Source organism: Colobus angolensis, unplaced genomic scaffold (assembly GCF_000951035.1).
Source record: "Colobus angolensis palliatus isolate OR3802 unplaced genomic scaffold, Cang.pa_1.0 Scaffold539, whole genome shotgun sequence".
NCBI lineage: Eukaryota > Metazoa > Chordata > Mammalia > Primates > Cercopithecidae > Colobus > Colobus angolensis.
In genome coordinates, this window is record NW_012118921.1 from 144,911 (window position 1) to 161,179 (window position 16,269).

General features: G+C 38.5%; 1 protein-coding gene across 4 annotated transcripts in view; it reads left to right on the plus strand.

The window, feature by feature from the left end:
• Nucleotides 1-16,269, plus strand: part of RBFOX2 (RNA binding protein, fox-1 homolog (C. elegans) 2) — a 112,535-nt gene that overhangs the window by 29,013 nt on the left and 67,253 nt on the right. For all 4 annotated transcript variants that reach the window (XM_011961137.1, XM_011961140.1, XM_011961138.1 and 1 more), the window contains exon 2: nt 8,871-9,095. In XM_011961137.1, the coding sequence (XP_011816527.1) occupies nt 8,871-9,095 (225 nt within the window). The remainder of the gene's footprint in view (nt 1-8,870; nt 9,096-16,269) is intronic.

Consider the following 16,269-nt stretch of genomic DNA (forward strand, 5'->3'; position numbering starts at 1 on the left):
GACTACAACAGAATGCCTAACAACATTTATAAAGCGTAATTAAATATTTTGTAATTCAGAAAACACTCTAGTACCTTGTCAGTGTTTTATTTGGAACCTGAGTTACAACTATTTCTTTGTTTTGTTTTTTCCTTAAAGACAAGGTCCCTCTCTGTCACTCAGGATGGAGTACAGTGGTATGATCTAGGCTCACTGCAGCCTCAAACTCCTGGGCCCAAGTGGTCCTCTCGCCTCAGCCTCCTGAGTAGCTAGTACTACAGGCACATGCCACCACACCTGGCTATTTTAAAAGAATTTTTTTGTAGAGATAGGGTCTCACTATATTGCCCAGGCTGGTCTTGAACTCCTGGCCTCAAGCAGTCCTCCCACCTCGGCCTTCCAAAGTGCTGGGATTACAGGTGTGAGCAACCCCACCTGGCTGTGACTATTTTTAAGGCTATTCCAGTTCAGCATATGGAAGATGCAAACTTAATTGTCCATGATGACAAAATAAATAATAAATTAATTTAGATTGTAGTGAAAAGTGTGGTTGAGAAAAAGAATAATTTTCCATGGATTGTGTAAATCACTAATTACATTGAATACAATAGACATTTAACTATTAATTGTGTGTAGGGGCCTTCCATTTCTAAGGAAGCAGGTAACTGAACCAGAGTAGTTCTTGCTGTCTGTTGTTGCCAGTGGAAGACATGATTCATGAATGTTTGAGGTTCTAAATACTTCTTTAAGGAGAAATAGAGGAAAGAGCTTTTAAGAGGTTGGAGATATTAAGACTATTACAGGGTTTGTTGCTTTTCACCTAATAGACTAAAGGTTTGAATGACTTTGTTCTGAAATATTTATTTTCCTGTTTAAATATTCATTGCTGTGAGATTGTAAAACTCAGCCTCAAGGGAAAGACCAAACTGGCTTTTCCCTCTGAGTAATTCAAAAGAGGTGGGTGTGTGTAGGTGTGTGTGTGTGTGTGTGTGTGTAAGACAAGTGATTTGGAGGCAAGTTTACAATATTCTTGTTGGCCAACCCTATAACTGCCCTTCAATTTACATATACCAGCTTCTGTCATTTATTGTTATTCTAAGCAAGGATGTATATTGTATTGCCTGGTTTTTAAAAAAATTTATTTTATTAATTGTCTGTTTATAAGAGCTCAGGATTGTAATGGTCATGTTCCTGAATTCCATCTCCCCTTTACATGGCTGTAGCAGACTCATCTTTTGGTCCTGATTCTTTAGTTATACCCACGCTAAAAGAAGGATCCATTGTGAGGCCTACATTTCAGTAGATTTGCACTATAGAAAACAACCAGTGTTTATTCTCTTAGCTGTAGGTTCCATATAAGAAGGTAACCCTCTACTTTTAGGAAACTTACATTTATAGCCACCGTTACCTTCCTCTCATCATTTATGCCCCCCACCTTTTTTTTCTTTTTTTCTTTCTTTTTTTTTTTGAGGCAAAGTCTTACTCTGTTGTCTAGGCTGGAGTGCAGTGGCGCGATCCTGGCTCAGTGCAACCTCTGCCTCCGATGTTCAAGTGATCTTCATGCTTCAGCCTCTCAAGTAGCTAGGATTACAGGCATGCGCTGTCACACCTGGCTATTTTTGTATTTTTAGTAGAGACGGGGTTTCACCATATTGGCCAGGCTGGTCTTGAACTCCTGACCTCATGTGATCCGCATGCCTCGGCCTCCCAAGGTGCTGGGATACCTTGGGAGCCACTGCACCTGGCCTCTATGCCCTCTTTAATCTTTTAACTGACTCTGTTCTTCTAAAGGTGTAGATGCTTCAGGACATGTCCTGGAGGCTGCAACCATAATTCTCTCCCATTTTGCCAGCTAAAGCCTCTAAATCAGTGTTTCTCAGAATGTGGGACCCAAACCACCTACACCAGTAAGTACCAGGGTCCCTGCTCCAACCCACTGAATCCTAATCTATGGGGAAAGGATCTTGACATGTGCATTTCTAAATATGTTCCTTGAGTGGGTGTTATATGCAGTAAAATAGGGGCATCTTTTTTTTTTCAAGGTAAAAGATAAGTTGATAGGTGTGAGGAGCTGAGTATTATGGAAATAGTTTCTTACTGCATCTTACTGTTGAGACTGTAGCAGGAATGGATGTGTCTGAACTCCTTACCCAAAATTAGACAACATTTTTTCTTAAACTTAATACTTCAATGGCGATTGGTTTTTTATTACAGTAATCCTTATTATATAATAATGGAATTTGTTTCCATGAGCTTCCTTGGGATCTTGGCAATTCAGTAAGTTCCAAACAACCAAGTGAACAGCAAATTCTTGGAATTCAACCTGAATGTAAATATTTGGAGAGTACATGGAGATTTCATTGTGTAGATTTTTCCTCTCAACATCAAATTTACCTACAAGTTGCCTAACATCTTATGGCTCTGAGTGTAGTTTAGATGTATTGTAAAAGAGAAAATGTATTACTTTTACCTAACTTACCGGAAATGTATTCAGGATTATTAGACACTAACACTTTTTTCTGCTCTGAGTACTCAAAATTGTGAAACTTCCTTGAGATGAGAAAAGCAAAACAATCCTACCTTATAGCTCTTCCTCTAGGTTATGGTAGTTTGAAGAAAAAGTTAAGAATAGTTCAGTAGCTTGGTTGTCTTTAGACTTAAAAAAAAAGAACCAGAATATTTTAGATACTGAAGGAAGGAGATTTGGGGGTAGCACTGTTTAAGTATTTGTACACGTTAAGAATCTAGAGTAATTTTGCTTTAAGTCTAGCAAATGAGCATTGTTTTGTCTTTGTATGTGTTTGTTTATCCATTTTATTTGTCTGGATTTTCTTGGTCTGTTCTTCTACAAAGTTACTTTTTTTAAAAAAGTTGATCCTAGATGATTTGAAATCCAGTGTTGTCTTCTTATCTTTCTGAGATAACGGTTATATAGCTGTTATTTTCCTCTTGTCACAGACACCTGGGCAGAAACCACTGCTTTTAGTACCAGATCTGAGAAGAATGATAGGCCTTTGCCTAGGTACTCTTTTAAAACAAACAAACAAAGGCAAATAGAGCTTGAAATCTGAGCCCACCTAAGCAAATCCCAAGGGATCAAAATGATATAATTTATAAAAATACTTAAAAACATTTGTATTATAATCCTGGAAAATTAATTTCCATTTATAAACAGCACTAGAAATATTACTAGTGACATTGTCAGTAGTAATAAACTGGTGAGAATATGCTCTACCTAAATAATGAAGTGATTCTTTTTATGATGGTATGAATAAAATTAATATTGATCTGTTTGTGTGCATGGTCCATTCTGACCATATATGTGGTATGGGAATTGAGAAGCTTTTAGGATTTGTCTATTATGTAGGTTATGTATATAAGTGGGACTCAAGATGACCAAACTGAGAAAATTAGAGTGAAGTTGAGGAATAAATTAGAAGATATAAACAAAAGTACACCCTTGTCTTTCTAAGATTGCACAGACTTTATCCTAGGAATATGAAGACAGTTGTATTTTGGGTCATTTCTGTGTTCTCTTACAATACTGTGCATAGCTTTTAAATAGTATTCAGAATAATTCAGTAGGAACAGAAAATATGCTAAAGAATCAGTTACAAAACAGTTTCACCTGCTCTCTCAATTAATTTTCACAACCACCTCTGAAGTAAACAACCCGTCTGGTAAGAGGTGTAATTGGGATTTAAACTCAAGTCTGCCTTTCAGGTTCATGCTTTCTTCTGTTTTATTGCATCCCATGTAAACTAGGGAGAAAGCACGTGGTTGGACCTAGAAAAAACAGTGGAAGTCACCTGTCGGTAGGTGATGATTGAACCTGTGAGATTGCTGTGGGTAAGGCAATAGACCGTTGAATGGGTTCCTGTTTGATGACTGTGATACTGTAGTTGTTTTTCCATAGTCACGAGTTCTGCATCTGTAGATTCAGCTAGCTGGGATTGAAAAATTAGGGTGGGAAATTGGATGACTGTGTCTGTACTAAAGACGTACAGACTTTTTTTCTTTTTAGGAGACAGTCTCCCATTGCCTAGGTTGGTCTCAAACTCCTGAGCTCAAGGGATCCTCCTGTCTTGGCCTCCCAAAGCATTGGGATTATAGCTGTGAGCCACTGTGCCTGGCCAGACTTTTTTCTCTTGACACTTTTTTCTTTTCTTTTCTTTTCTTTTTACTTTTTCTTTTCTTTTCTGAGACAGGGTCCCACTCTGTTGCCCAGGCTGGAATGCAGTGCCTTGATCATAGCTCACTACAGCCTCTGTCTCCCAAGCTCAAGTGATCCTCTTGTCTCAGCCTCCTGAGCAACTGGGACTATAGGCACATGCTACCATGCCCAGCTAATTTTAAAAAAATTTTTGTAGAGATGGGATCCCACTGTGTTGCCTAGGCTGGTCTCACACTCCTGGGCTCAAGTTATCCTCTCTCCTCAGCCTCCGAAAGAGCTGGGATTACAGGCATGAGCCAGCATGCAGGGCCTTGTCATTATTTTCTAAACACTACAGCATAACAACTATTTACGTAACATTTACATTGTAGCAGGTATTATAAGTAATCGAGAGATGATTTAAAGTATACAAGAGGATGTGTGTAAGTACGTTACACGCAAATACTATGCCATTTTATATAAAGGACTTGAGTATCCAAGGATTTTGTCATCTGTGGTGGGTGGGGGCTGGGAGGTTCCTGGAATCAATTACCTGCTGATAGGAAGGGACAACTGCATATTTGAATTTGGAATGAAAACATTTAGCATGTTTCACATTGTACACCAAAAGGCTGTATATAATGTGTATCACCTCTGTTACTATCTGTGGTTTAAAAGAGAAAGGCATCATTCTCAACTCAGAAATTAATAGTTACATTTGATTTTCACTCACAGCAGGTCAACAACTCTTAAAGCCTGTGTTTGTAAAACAGAAGGAAATTAAGTGCATAAAGCACAAGCATGTAAATGTTCTTTTCTTTTCTAATGCTTCACCAGTTCTACCTTTCCATCTCTACACTCCAGTTTGATATCAACCCAAGATATCAACACTTGTTTCATTCTGTGTTGTTCCTTGTTATGCTCTCTAGCCCAACAAAGCAGCTTGCTGTAATGTGCATGCACGTGACTTTCTATCTCAATCTTCCTCTATTTCATAAATGTTTAACACTTCATATTTGTTATGTACCATGTGGGATTCTACATTGTACAGGACTGTCTCCACCCATCATAATGAGCCTTTTAATCCAATAGGGGAGTTAAAATACGTATTTAGATTTGCTAAATATGAGACTTTAGATTTAAGTGTCTTGTAGGGGATGCAAGCTAAATGTTATAAGAATGTAGGAAAGGAAGGAATTACTTTTAACTGGAAACGGAAGAAAGTTTATAGATTGCTAGGTTAGGGAAAAGAGCTATTCTGTCTAACCTTGTGAACTAAAGAGAAAGCTAATAATTTCTTTTCTCAGATGAGATATACTTAAGCAGCTTAGACTCTGGTAATAGAAACAAAACATTTTTTATGTAAGTATAGATGTAAATTCATACCTAGAAATACTCATGTGAACTGTTATCTCATAGTTTGCTGAAGGCTGTTGTACTTCTGAGCATAGAACTTTGGAATTTTAATAGAAATCTGGAAATTTAGAAGCCTGGAAATTTAATAGAAATCTGAAACCATTTAACATTTTTAATAATGTATACTTGGGGAAATATTCAGACATTGCAGGATATATGAGAGAAGATGTTGAATCACTCCTATCCCAATTTCATTCCCTTAGTATATGAACAATTGTTGTTACATTTTTAACAAAAATTTTAAAAGAAATTTCTGTAAGTAACAAAATACTCCACTAAGAATTTCTTCTTGACCTCTTAACAGAGGTTATATTACCCCTCTAGGAAAACAGTACCTCTGCCTGGCTTGCATTTCTGTAAAACGCCTAGTGCCTAGGCTACAAGTGGATCTCAGGAGATGTTTTTACCTTTCTCCCCATCTCCCACTGCTAATTGATGTGTTTATTCAGTTGACTGAGTCAGCCCTGTGAGAATACCCCTGTGGGAGAATTCATACTGTGTACTTGTGTGCCATAGTCTCATTCCCAGCAGACTGAGGTGGAGAATGGAGGCTGGAGTAAAACGAGGAGGCTGAGAGAAGCAGTGTCAGAGCAAGAGAAAGTCCCCTTAGACTTGTTAATCCTAACTTGAAAACTGTGTCTTTTAGCCCTTACCAGTTATTTAGTAGAACTTTTTTTGTGGATTCCTGTAAGATTATATTTATGCCTGAGTGGGCATAAGACCTTTGGTGCTCTTACTGTGTTTCGTTCACCAATCCACCTGAATTCCAATTCAGTTCTTTTTCATATCTGTCTTCAGGCCAGTAGATCCAGCGAGGGCTTCTGAAGCAGTATGTTTCATATGGCTAGATAGATACACAGAGATAGCGCATTGAATAATTTGAAGAAGGGAGATAACTATTTTATATCTCTCTTCAGATGCCCAGAATAGCTATAAAGACATCATAAAAACTATCCTAACCTAGAAATAATGAAAAGAAGTTATATAGTGATGGGTGACAAAGATAGACTTTTTCCAAAAAAATTTAAAGTTTTCGTAGCATATTTTCTGAGAACTAAAGAGAGGGATTTTTTATTTCTGTTTTTTGAGATGGTGTCTCACTCACTCTGTCGCCTGGGCTAGAGTGCAGTGGTAGCGATGTCAGTTCACTCCTCGTCCTGAGTTCAAGCGATTCTCCTGCCTCAGCCTCTCAGGTATCTGGGATTAAAGGCATTTGGCACCATGCTTGGCTAATTTTTATATTTTTAATAGAGATGGAGTTTCATCATGTTGGCCAGGCTGGTATTGAACTCCTGACCTCAAGTGATCCGCCTGCCTCAGCCTCACAAGGTGCTGGGATTACAGACGTGAGCCACCACACCCAGCCTTTTTTTTTTTTCTCCTTTTCTTAAGAGACAGGATTTTTCTGTTGCCCAAGCTAGAATGGTGCAATCATGGCTCACTGCAGCCTCCAGCTCCTGGGCTCAAGCAATCCTCCTTTCTCAGCCTCACAAGAAGCTGGGACTACAGGCATGTACCACCATGCCCAGCTAATTTTTTAAAGTTTAGAAATGGTGTCTCTCTGTGTTGGCCAGGCTGATCTTGAACTCCTAGCCACAGGCAGTCCTTCCATCTTAGCCTCCCAAAGTGCTGGGATTACAGGGCATGAACCATTATGTCCAATAGCAGGAAAATTTTTATGTAAAGCAATTTTTTTAATTTTTATTTTTAATTTCTGTTACAGAATCTTCATTCCTGCCTTTACTAGTTTGAAAGGGCTGCCATAACAAAATATTACATAACAATATAGAAATGTATTTTCTCACCATTCTGGAGGCTAGAAGTGCAAGATCAGGGTGTCAGCTAGGTTGGTTTCTTCTGATGTCTTTTTCATTAGTTAGCCTGTAGATGGTCATGGTCTCTCTGTGTCTTCACGTGGGCCTCCCACTGTATGTGTCTGTATCCACATTCCCTTTTCTTATAAGGATACCACTCCAATTGGATTAAGGCCCACCCTCATGACATCACTTTAACTTAATTACCTTTTTTAAGACCCTATCTTTAAAAACAGTGACATTTTGAGGTACTGAGGGTTAGAACTTCAACATAGGGGTTGGGGAGGAGCACAACTCAGCCTATGACTCTGCCCCTTCCCACTGATAACTGTAATCAGTTCCTCACTTTTTATCTAGACTGTGGCAGCCCCCCATCCCCAATTCTCTTTTTTCTTTCACCACTATTATGTAAAGCAGTTTTTATTACCAAGTAGAAATGATTCTTGGACATTGGAGACAGCTGAATTTTGAAGTTGTTTAACTTAAATGGAAGAGAGTTATGAATTTTTGTTTCGAGGTAGGTCACTATCATTCTCTTAAGAGTAACACAGTAATTCAGTGTTTCAGAATATTGGCTTCCCCTTACTGATGATATATTTTTTGTCATTCTCTTTAATATTAAAAACAATACATTTTTGTAGGTTTTATTACAAAAGTAATATATGCTTGTTATTAGGAGCACAAGGAAACTTTTGGGGGTTTTGGATATATGTGTTGACTATCTTGATTGTGGTGATGATTTCATGAGAATATAAGTACATTTTTCAAAACTTACCAAATTGTATACTATAAATAAATAAGTACTGTTTATCATATGACAGTTATATCACAATAAAACTGCTTAATTTTTTTGCTGATTTGATGACTAAAAACTTGGACTTACTTTGATGTTAATGCGAATTTTCATGACAGTTGGTGAGGCTGAGCATTTTTATTAGTTGTTTGTATTTCATTTTCAATGAATTGTTCAGATAGACACTTTGCCCCTTTTTCTCTTGGGATGTGTGTGTTTGCATGTACATGTGTGTCTGTCTTGTCAACTTGTTTAAACCCACTCTGGGACTAGTGATAATAACCCAGCATCTCTCTTACCTTTTGCTAACATTTTCTCCTAGTTGATTTTTCTTTTTTGTTTTTTGTATTTTTTAGGGACAGGATCTCTCTCTGTTGCAGAGGCTGTAGTGGCTTGTGGTCCAAAGTGGGCTCTCCACCTACTTTTAATTTAAAGGAAAGATTTTTGACCTTTTGGCATCTAGTCCACTTTAATATGGTTGTGGGCCTGTCTAGTAACCACACATTAACAAAAGTGAGGGTGTGTGTGTGTGTGTATCTCTGTCCACATACATACATCTATGTGTCTATGTATAATAATATTTTCCCCAATCCTGGGTCATTCCATTTTACCTATGCAGTGAGAGAATATTGGGAGAATTCCATATATTCACTTTAAAAATAGTTACATAACAAGGATTCAAGTCACTTTTTCTTTTTCTCGTTGTTTGTTTTAGGGTAACCAGGAGCCAACAACAACTCCTGACGCAATGGTTCAGCCTTTTACTACCATCCCATTTCCACCACCTCCGCAGAATGGAATTCCCACAGAGTATGGGGTGCCACACACTCAAGACTATGCCGGCCAGACTGGTGAGCATAACCTGACACTCTACGGAAGTACGCAAGCCCACGGGGAGCAGAGCAGCAACTCACCCAGCACACAAAATGGATCTCTTACGGTATGTGAACCATGAGGTGAAAAATAGAAGGATGCATGGCAATCTTATCGAAATTATCACCTTGATTATACAACTAGAAAACTCTCGGAATTCATTTAGCATTTACACATGTTCTCATTTACACCTTCTCTCAGCAGCATTGTACACATTGTCCTCCCTCCTCCTAGAAATACTTAGTCTCTTGGCTTTTCCAGCTCTACCAATTTTCCTGCCGAGCATTGGGTGTTCTGCCCCTGCCTCCTTCTCTGTTCAATTTTTAAATGGTGCAGTACTCCATGTATAGGTCCTGGAACCCCTTTTCTTCTTATTTTACATCCTTTCTCTATATAATTATACTGCCAAACCCAGTTGCTGAAGCAAAACCTAGGAATATTCTTTCTCTCTCTCTCTCTCTCTCTCTCTCTCTCTCTTTCCTTCCTTTCTTTCCTTTCTTTCCTTTCTTCTGCACATCTAATTGATTAGCAAGTCTTGACAACCATAACTCTAACTACTTCATCCTCTTCTCCACATCTTATTGCTCTTCCACCAGATTGTTTGTGTTTGAATCTCAATATGGCCCCTACTAAACTGTGTGCCCTTGGACCGGTTATTTAATCTCTCTCTGCTGTTGGTTCACTCTAAAATGAAGATAATCGTACCTACCTGAAGAGGCTGTTAGGAAATTTAAAAGGATTTATCATCATCACCACTCTAGTCCAAACCTCATCACTTATTTCTGATATTACTGTTGCCTAGCTTATTTATCCTCCACATAGGACTAAGGTGGTTTTGTTTTTTTTTAATGCAAATTTTGCCAATTTCCTACTTAACTCTTAATAGTTCCCTAATGCAATTAGAATATAATCTGAACTTTGTACTTGGTTTACTAGTCTCTAGCCCAGCTTACCTCTTTGACCTCACCTCTTACTACTAACTTGCTAAAGTAAAGGAAATGTCATACATTAATAATAGGTATGTATCTCCTACATATCAACATATGGGAAATTGTATTGTCTCTTGCTTTGTTGCCCAGGCTGGAGTGCAGTGGCATGAACATAGCTAGCTCACTGCAACCTCAGTCTCCTGGGCTCAAGTGATCCTCCTTCTTCAGCCTCCCATCTAGCTGGGACTACAAGCACACACCACCACGCCCAGCTCATTTTTTACTTTTTTGTAAAGACAGGGTCTCCTTTTGTTGCCCAAGCTTATTTTGAATTCCTGTCATGCAATCCTCCTACCATGGTCTCCCAAAGTGCTGGGATTACGAGGCATGAGCCACCACACCCAGCCTTGTGTGGTGTATTTCTAAAGACAGAAATGTTCTATAATGTGCATAGAAAAACCTAGCTCTGTTGTTAGATTTCTTTTTCTCTTTCCTATATCTGGTTATCAAAAGGAGAGCTTTATTCAGCCTTTAGGCCACTTGCTAAGGATGGATTTAACCCATAAATGCTTTCAATTTTCTTTCATTAGGTATTGAACCACCAAGAAATTCCTACTTTCAATGTTTATTAGTTGGTATAAGCACATAATTTTATACTTCAGAAGTAATTGGCTACAATAGATAATTTATTTGAAGAGTCTAGGCATGATAGGTAACAAACGAGACTTTCAGTAGCATTTGTTCTAGAATCATAAGTATACAGGCTAATGTATTGGCTACATTTCCAAATAATTTTTTAATGATCATGAACTCACAGACCTATCAGAATAACTGTTTCAATTAAAGAAGCGAAAAAGAAGAAATAAAATATATATGAGGCTTTCCAAGGTATTTTAATCACTAAATCAATTTCTATACTAATTATCAGGGTTTTTAATTTTTTTTCATTTTTATTCTCTGTTTCTTGTTAGTTTGAGTAATATGTGTCTTTTTAGTAATTTGCTTCATATAAACTGTCAATTTTGTTGGTATAAAGTTATTCATAATTTCATATAATCCTTTTAATTTGTATAGAGGGTCTGTGGCGATATCCCTGTTGACATTCTTGATTTGGCAATTTATATCTTCTCTCTTTTTTTATTGGTCAGTCTAGCTAAGGTTTATTAATTTCGTAGATTTTTCCAGGAAACCAACTTTTTGTTTCATTGATTTTTGTTGTTTTTCTATTTTTTTAAAAATTATTTTCCACTCTGTTATTATTTCTTTCTTCTTGCTCTGGGTTTGATTTGGTCTTTATTTTGCCAGCCTCTTGAGTTGGAAGGTTAGGTGATTGATGTTAGATTTTCTTCCTTTTTGTGTTTAAAACTGTACACACAGAAAGTTTCCCTTTAGCTGCATACCATAAAATATGATCTATTTTGTTTTTGTTTTTATTTCGTTCAAGACATTTTAAATTTTTTTCCTGTGGTTTCTTCTTTGCTCCTGGTTTGTATAGGAGTATGTTGTTTCCAAATGTTTGGGGATTTCCCAAATGTCTTTCTTTTATTGATTTATAATTTAATTTCTTTGGAGCTTCATATGATTTCAATTTTTTTTTAAATTTATTGAGACTTGTTTTATGGAAACCATTTGTCTGATATTAATGTAACCACTTCAGCCTTCTTATAGTTACTGTTTACATGTTTTTTTTCTGTCATTTTGTTTCAACTGATTTGTATCTGAAGTGTATCTCTTATTTAAAAAAAAAAGTTGGTGGGGAGGCAGGCAGGGTGGCTCACGCCTGTAATCCCAGCACTTTGGGAGGTCGAGGCAGGCGGATCATGAGATCGAGAGTTTGAGACCAGCCTGGCCCGTCTCTACTAAAAATAGAAAAATTAGCTGGGCATGGTGATGTGTGCGTGTAATCCCAGCTACTCGGGAGGCTGAGGCTGGAGACTCGCTTGAACCCAAGAGGCAGAGGTTGCAGTGAACCGAGATTGCACCACTGCACTCCAGCCTGGGCGACAGAGTGAGACTCTATCCCCCACTCCCAAAAAGCATACAAGTAGATTTTGCTTCTTGCTTCTTGCTTCTTCATCCGGTCTGAAAATTTCTATCTTTTTATTGGAGCATTTAGTCAATCTGCATCTTAATGTAATTATTAATGTAGGTAGATTTATGTCTGTCATTTTACTGTCTCATGCCTTTTATTGTTCCTTTGTTCCTTCTTGACTGATTCCTGTTACATAATTGTTGTACCTTTTACATCCCTTTGTGATATTTTTTCATTAGTTATTTTTTGTTTGTGCTGGTGTTTCTTGTATTTTCTTAGTGCCTTCTCAAGGAATTACATCTTAGACTTATCACAACTTATTACTAATGATTATGTGTGTGTGCGCACATGCATGTGTGTCTTATTCTGGTTAAATATAGCAGCCTAGGTCTAATATAGCTTCATTCCCCACACTCTTTTGTGCTATTGTCATACATATTATGCCTGTATAGTTTAGATATATAACAATACACTATTATAATTATTACTTTAAACAATCTTACTTTTTTTTTAAGATTTCTTTTTTTAGAGCAGTTTTAGGTTCACAGTAAACTGAGAAGATAGTAGAGACTTACCCCATATACTTTCTGCTCCCCCACATGCATGGCCTCCTCCACTAACAACATTTCACACCAGAGTGGTGCACCTGTTACCACTGATGAACCTGGATTGATACATGTTTATCACCTAAAGTCCATTAGCGTTTACTCTTAGTGGTGTACATTCTGTGGGTTTGGATCCATGTATAACATATAGCTAGCATTATAGCGTCATAAAAAGTAATTTCACTGCCCTAAAAATCCTCTGTACTCTGCTTGTTTATCCCTCTCTCCTCCCCACAACCCAACCCCTGGCAACCACTGATCATTTAACTATCTCCATAGTTTTGCCTTTTTCAGGATTTCATGTAGTTGTAATCCCATGGTATGTAGCTTTTTTCTGATTGGCTTCTTTCACTTAGTAATGTGCATTTAAGTTTCTTCTGTGTCTTTTCATGTCCTGACAGTTCATTTCTTTTTCAGCACCGAATAATATCCCATTGGTCTGTATGTACCACAGTTTGTTTATCCGTTGACCAGCTTAAGGGCATTTGGTTGCTTCCAGATTTTGGCAATTATGAATAAAGTTACTGTAAACATTCATATGCAGGGTTTTTTGTGAACTTAGTTTTGAACTTCTTTGGGTAAATACCAAGGGCCATGATTGTTGGATCATATGCTAAGAGTATGTTTCGTTTTATAAGAAACCACCAAACCACCTTCCAGAGTGGCTCTACCATTTTGCATTTCCACCAGCAATGAATGAGAGTTCCTGCTGCTCCACATCCTCGCCAGCATTTGGTGTCCGGATTTTGGCCATTCTAATAGATACACGGTTGTATCTCATTGTTTTAGTTTGCATTTCCCTGATGACGTGGAACATCCTTTCGTGTGGTTATTTGCTATCTTTATGTCTTATTTGGTGAGGTATCTGGTAAGGTCTTTGTCCTATTTTTTAATCAGATTGTTTGTTTTCTTATTGTTACGTTTTAGAGTTCTTTGTATATTTTGGATAACAGTCTGATAGCGGGTAAGTCTTTTCCAAGTATTTTCTCCCAGTCTGTGGCTTTTTTCAGTTTCTTGACCGGATTCATTTTATGTTTTTTGGACCATTTTCAGTGATCTTCGTGTCTTCCTATAGGTCCAAATTATTATCCAGTGTCATTTCCTTTCAGTCCAAAGGACTTCTTTTAGTGTTTTTTTTTAGAGTAGGCCTGCTGGAAACAAATGCTGTTTTTGTTTATATGGGAATGCTGTTTTTTTATGTGTTCAGTTTTGAATGATAGTTTTGTTAGCTATAGAATTCTTGCTTGACAATTTCCTCCTCCACCCCCCAGCTCTTTAAATATGTCATCCCATGAACCACTCCCATGGGAGTCAGCTGATTCTGATGAGAGGTCAGCTGTTAATCCTGGTGTTGGTCCCCCTGTAGGTGATGAGTTGTTCTTGTCTTGCTGATTTCAAGATTTTCTGTTTGTCTTTGGCTCTGAGCGGTTTCTCTATGATGTGTCTAGGAGTAGATCTCTTTGTTGTTATCATACTTGGGTTCTCTTGAGATTTTTGGAATACATATTCATCAGATTTGGTATTTTTTTCACCATAATTTCTTCAAAATTCTTTTTCCTTTCTTCTCTCTTCCTGGGCCTCTCATTACACATAATTTTTTTCCCCCCGAGATGAAGTCTTGCTCTGTCACCCAGGCTGGAGTGCAGCGGTGTGATCTCGGCTCACTGCAACCTCTGCCTCCCAGGTTCAAGCAATTCTCCTGCCTCAGCCTCCCAGGTAGCTGGGATTATGGGCATGCACCACCAAGCCCAGCTCATTTTTGTATTTTTAGCAGAGATGGAGTTTTACCATGTTGGCCACACTGGTCTCCAACTCCTGACCTCATCATCTGCCTGCCTCGGCCTCCAAGAGTGCTGGGATTACAGGCATGAGACCCTGCGCCCAGCCAACACATAAATTGAAACACTTGGTGTTCTCCCATAGGGTTTTTTGTTTCTTAAAAAAATTCAATCCGAACCTAAACAGAATCTGAAGTTCTATTCATTTTTCTTGAATCTTTTTTCCTTCTGTTCTTTAGATTGGATAATTTCTGGTGATACCTTTTTCAGTTCACTCCTTTGTTCTGCCATTCCAAATCTGCTGTTGAGCCCATCTAGTGATTTTAAAATTTCAGTTATTATACTTTTCAACTCTAGAATTTCCATTTATATTTTTCTACTGAGATTTCTTCTCATAATATTTTTGTTTAATTTTTATTGTTATTTTTTGAGATAGGATCTCACTTTATCATCCAGGCTGGAGTGCAGAGGTGCAATCACGGCTCACTGCAGCCTTGACCTCCTGGGTGCAAGTAATCCTCCTGCCTCAGCCTCCTGAGTAGCTGGCACTACAGGCACATGCAACCAACCCCAGCTAATTTTTGTGTTTTTGGTAGAGACAGCGTCTCACTATGTTGCCCAGGCTGGTCTTGAACTCCTGGGCTCAAGCAGTTCTCTTGCCTTAGCCTCCCAGCATGCTGGGATTACAGGTGTGAGATACCATGTCCAGCCTTAATTTTAAAAATATATTTGTATTTACTGCTTTAAAGTTGTCTGCTAAATCCAACATCTGGGCCTTAGTCTGTTTCTAGTTACTGTTTGTTTTCTTGCATCTGGGTCACTTTTCTGTTTCTTTGCGTGTCTTGTAATTTTTTAATGAGAATTGGACGTTTTAGTAATGTACTGTAGTGACTGTGGGGTGTTACTTATTTTTCTGAGATGGGCATATGTGTGTGTTTGTGTTTGTGTGTGTGTGTGTGTGTGTTTTAAGTAATTTGCCCATACTTAAACTATGGAATCTGTCTGCCACACAGTATGTGGCCACTAATGTTCTTTTTAGTGATTTTCATTTGTTACTGTTTTTAGCCTGGCTAGGAGGCACCCATGTCTCCCTAGCTTAATGGTTAGCCTGTGACTAGTGCAGAGTTGGTGCTCAAACACCTGAAGCTTGTTGAGCTTTCACCTTCTGATGATCCAGGTGGATTGGGAAGTACACTCAAAGCTCAGCCAGTTCTCAAGCCTGCCTTGGGTTTTCTTTCTATTGAGACCTCCCATGTCTCCCTTCCTCATCCATGTAGTTTCACAGCCACCCAGGGTTGTGAGGAGAGCAAATCTGACCCTTTTATGACTCGTTTCTTTCCAGGATCTCCCCTTCAGATTTCTAGCTGGTCTTCCACTGCACCCTCATCAGACCACAGCCTCAAGCTAGAAGAATGTCTTCTCCCTGTTAGGTTCCCACCAGGTTGGCCCCTTTCAGCTGACAGAGCTATGGATTTTCTACCAGTCCTTCAATCTCCCCTTGTCCCAAGTCGGATCTGCCCTCTCTGGCAGTGAAAATTGCTGGGTTTTATGGTCCCAGCCCTCCCCTGATAACACTAAGTTTTAAGGCATTAAGTTTGTGTCTGGATGGTCTTGCCCCTAAGTTTAAGCAATTTCTCAGGACATCTCTCTATTTATTGTCTGTCTGCCTTTGGTTGATTTCTGGAATCCTTAAATAGCTGTTTTGGACAACTTTTTCCGACTTTCTTACTGTTGTTTTCTTTTTCTTTTTTTTTTTTTTTTTTTTTGAGACGGAGTCTCGCTCTGTCGCCCGGGCTGGAGTGCAGTGGCCAGATCTCAGCTCACTGCAAGCTCCGCCTCCCGGGTTTACGCCATTCTCCTGCCTCAGCCTCCCGGGTAGCTGGGACTACAGGTGCCC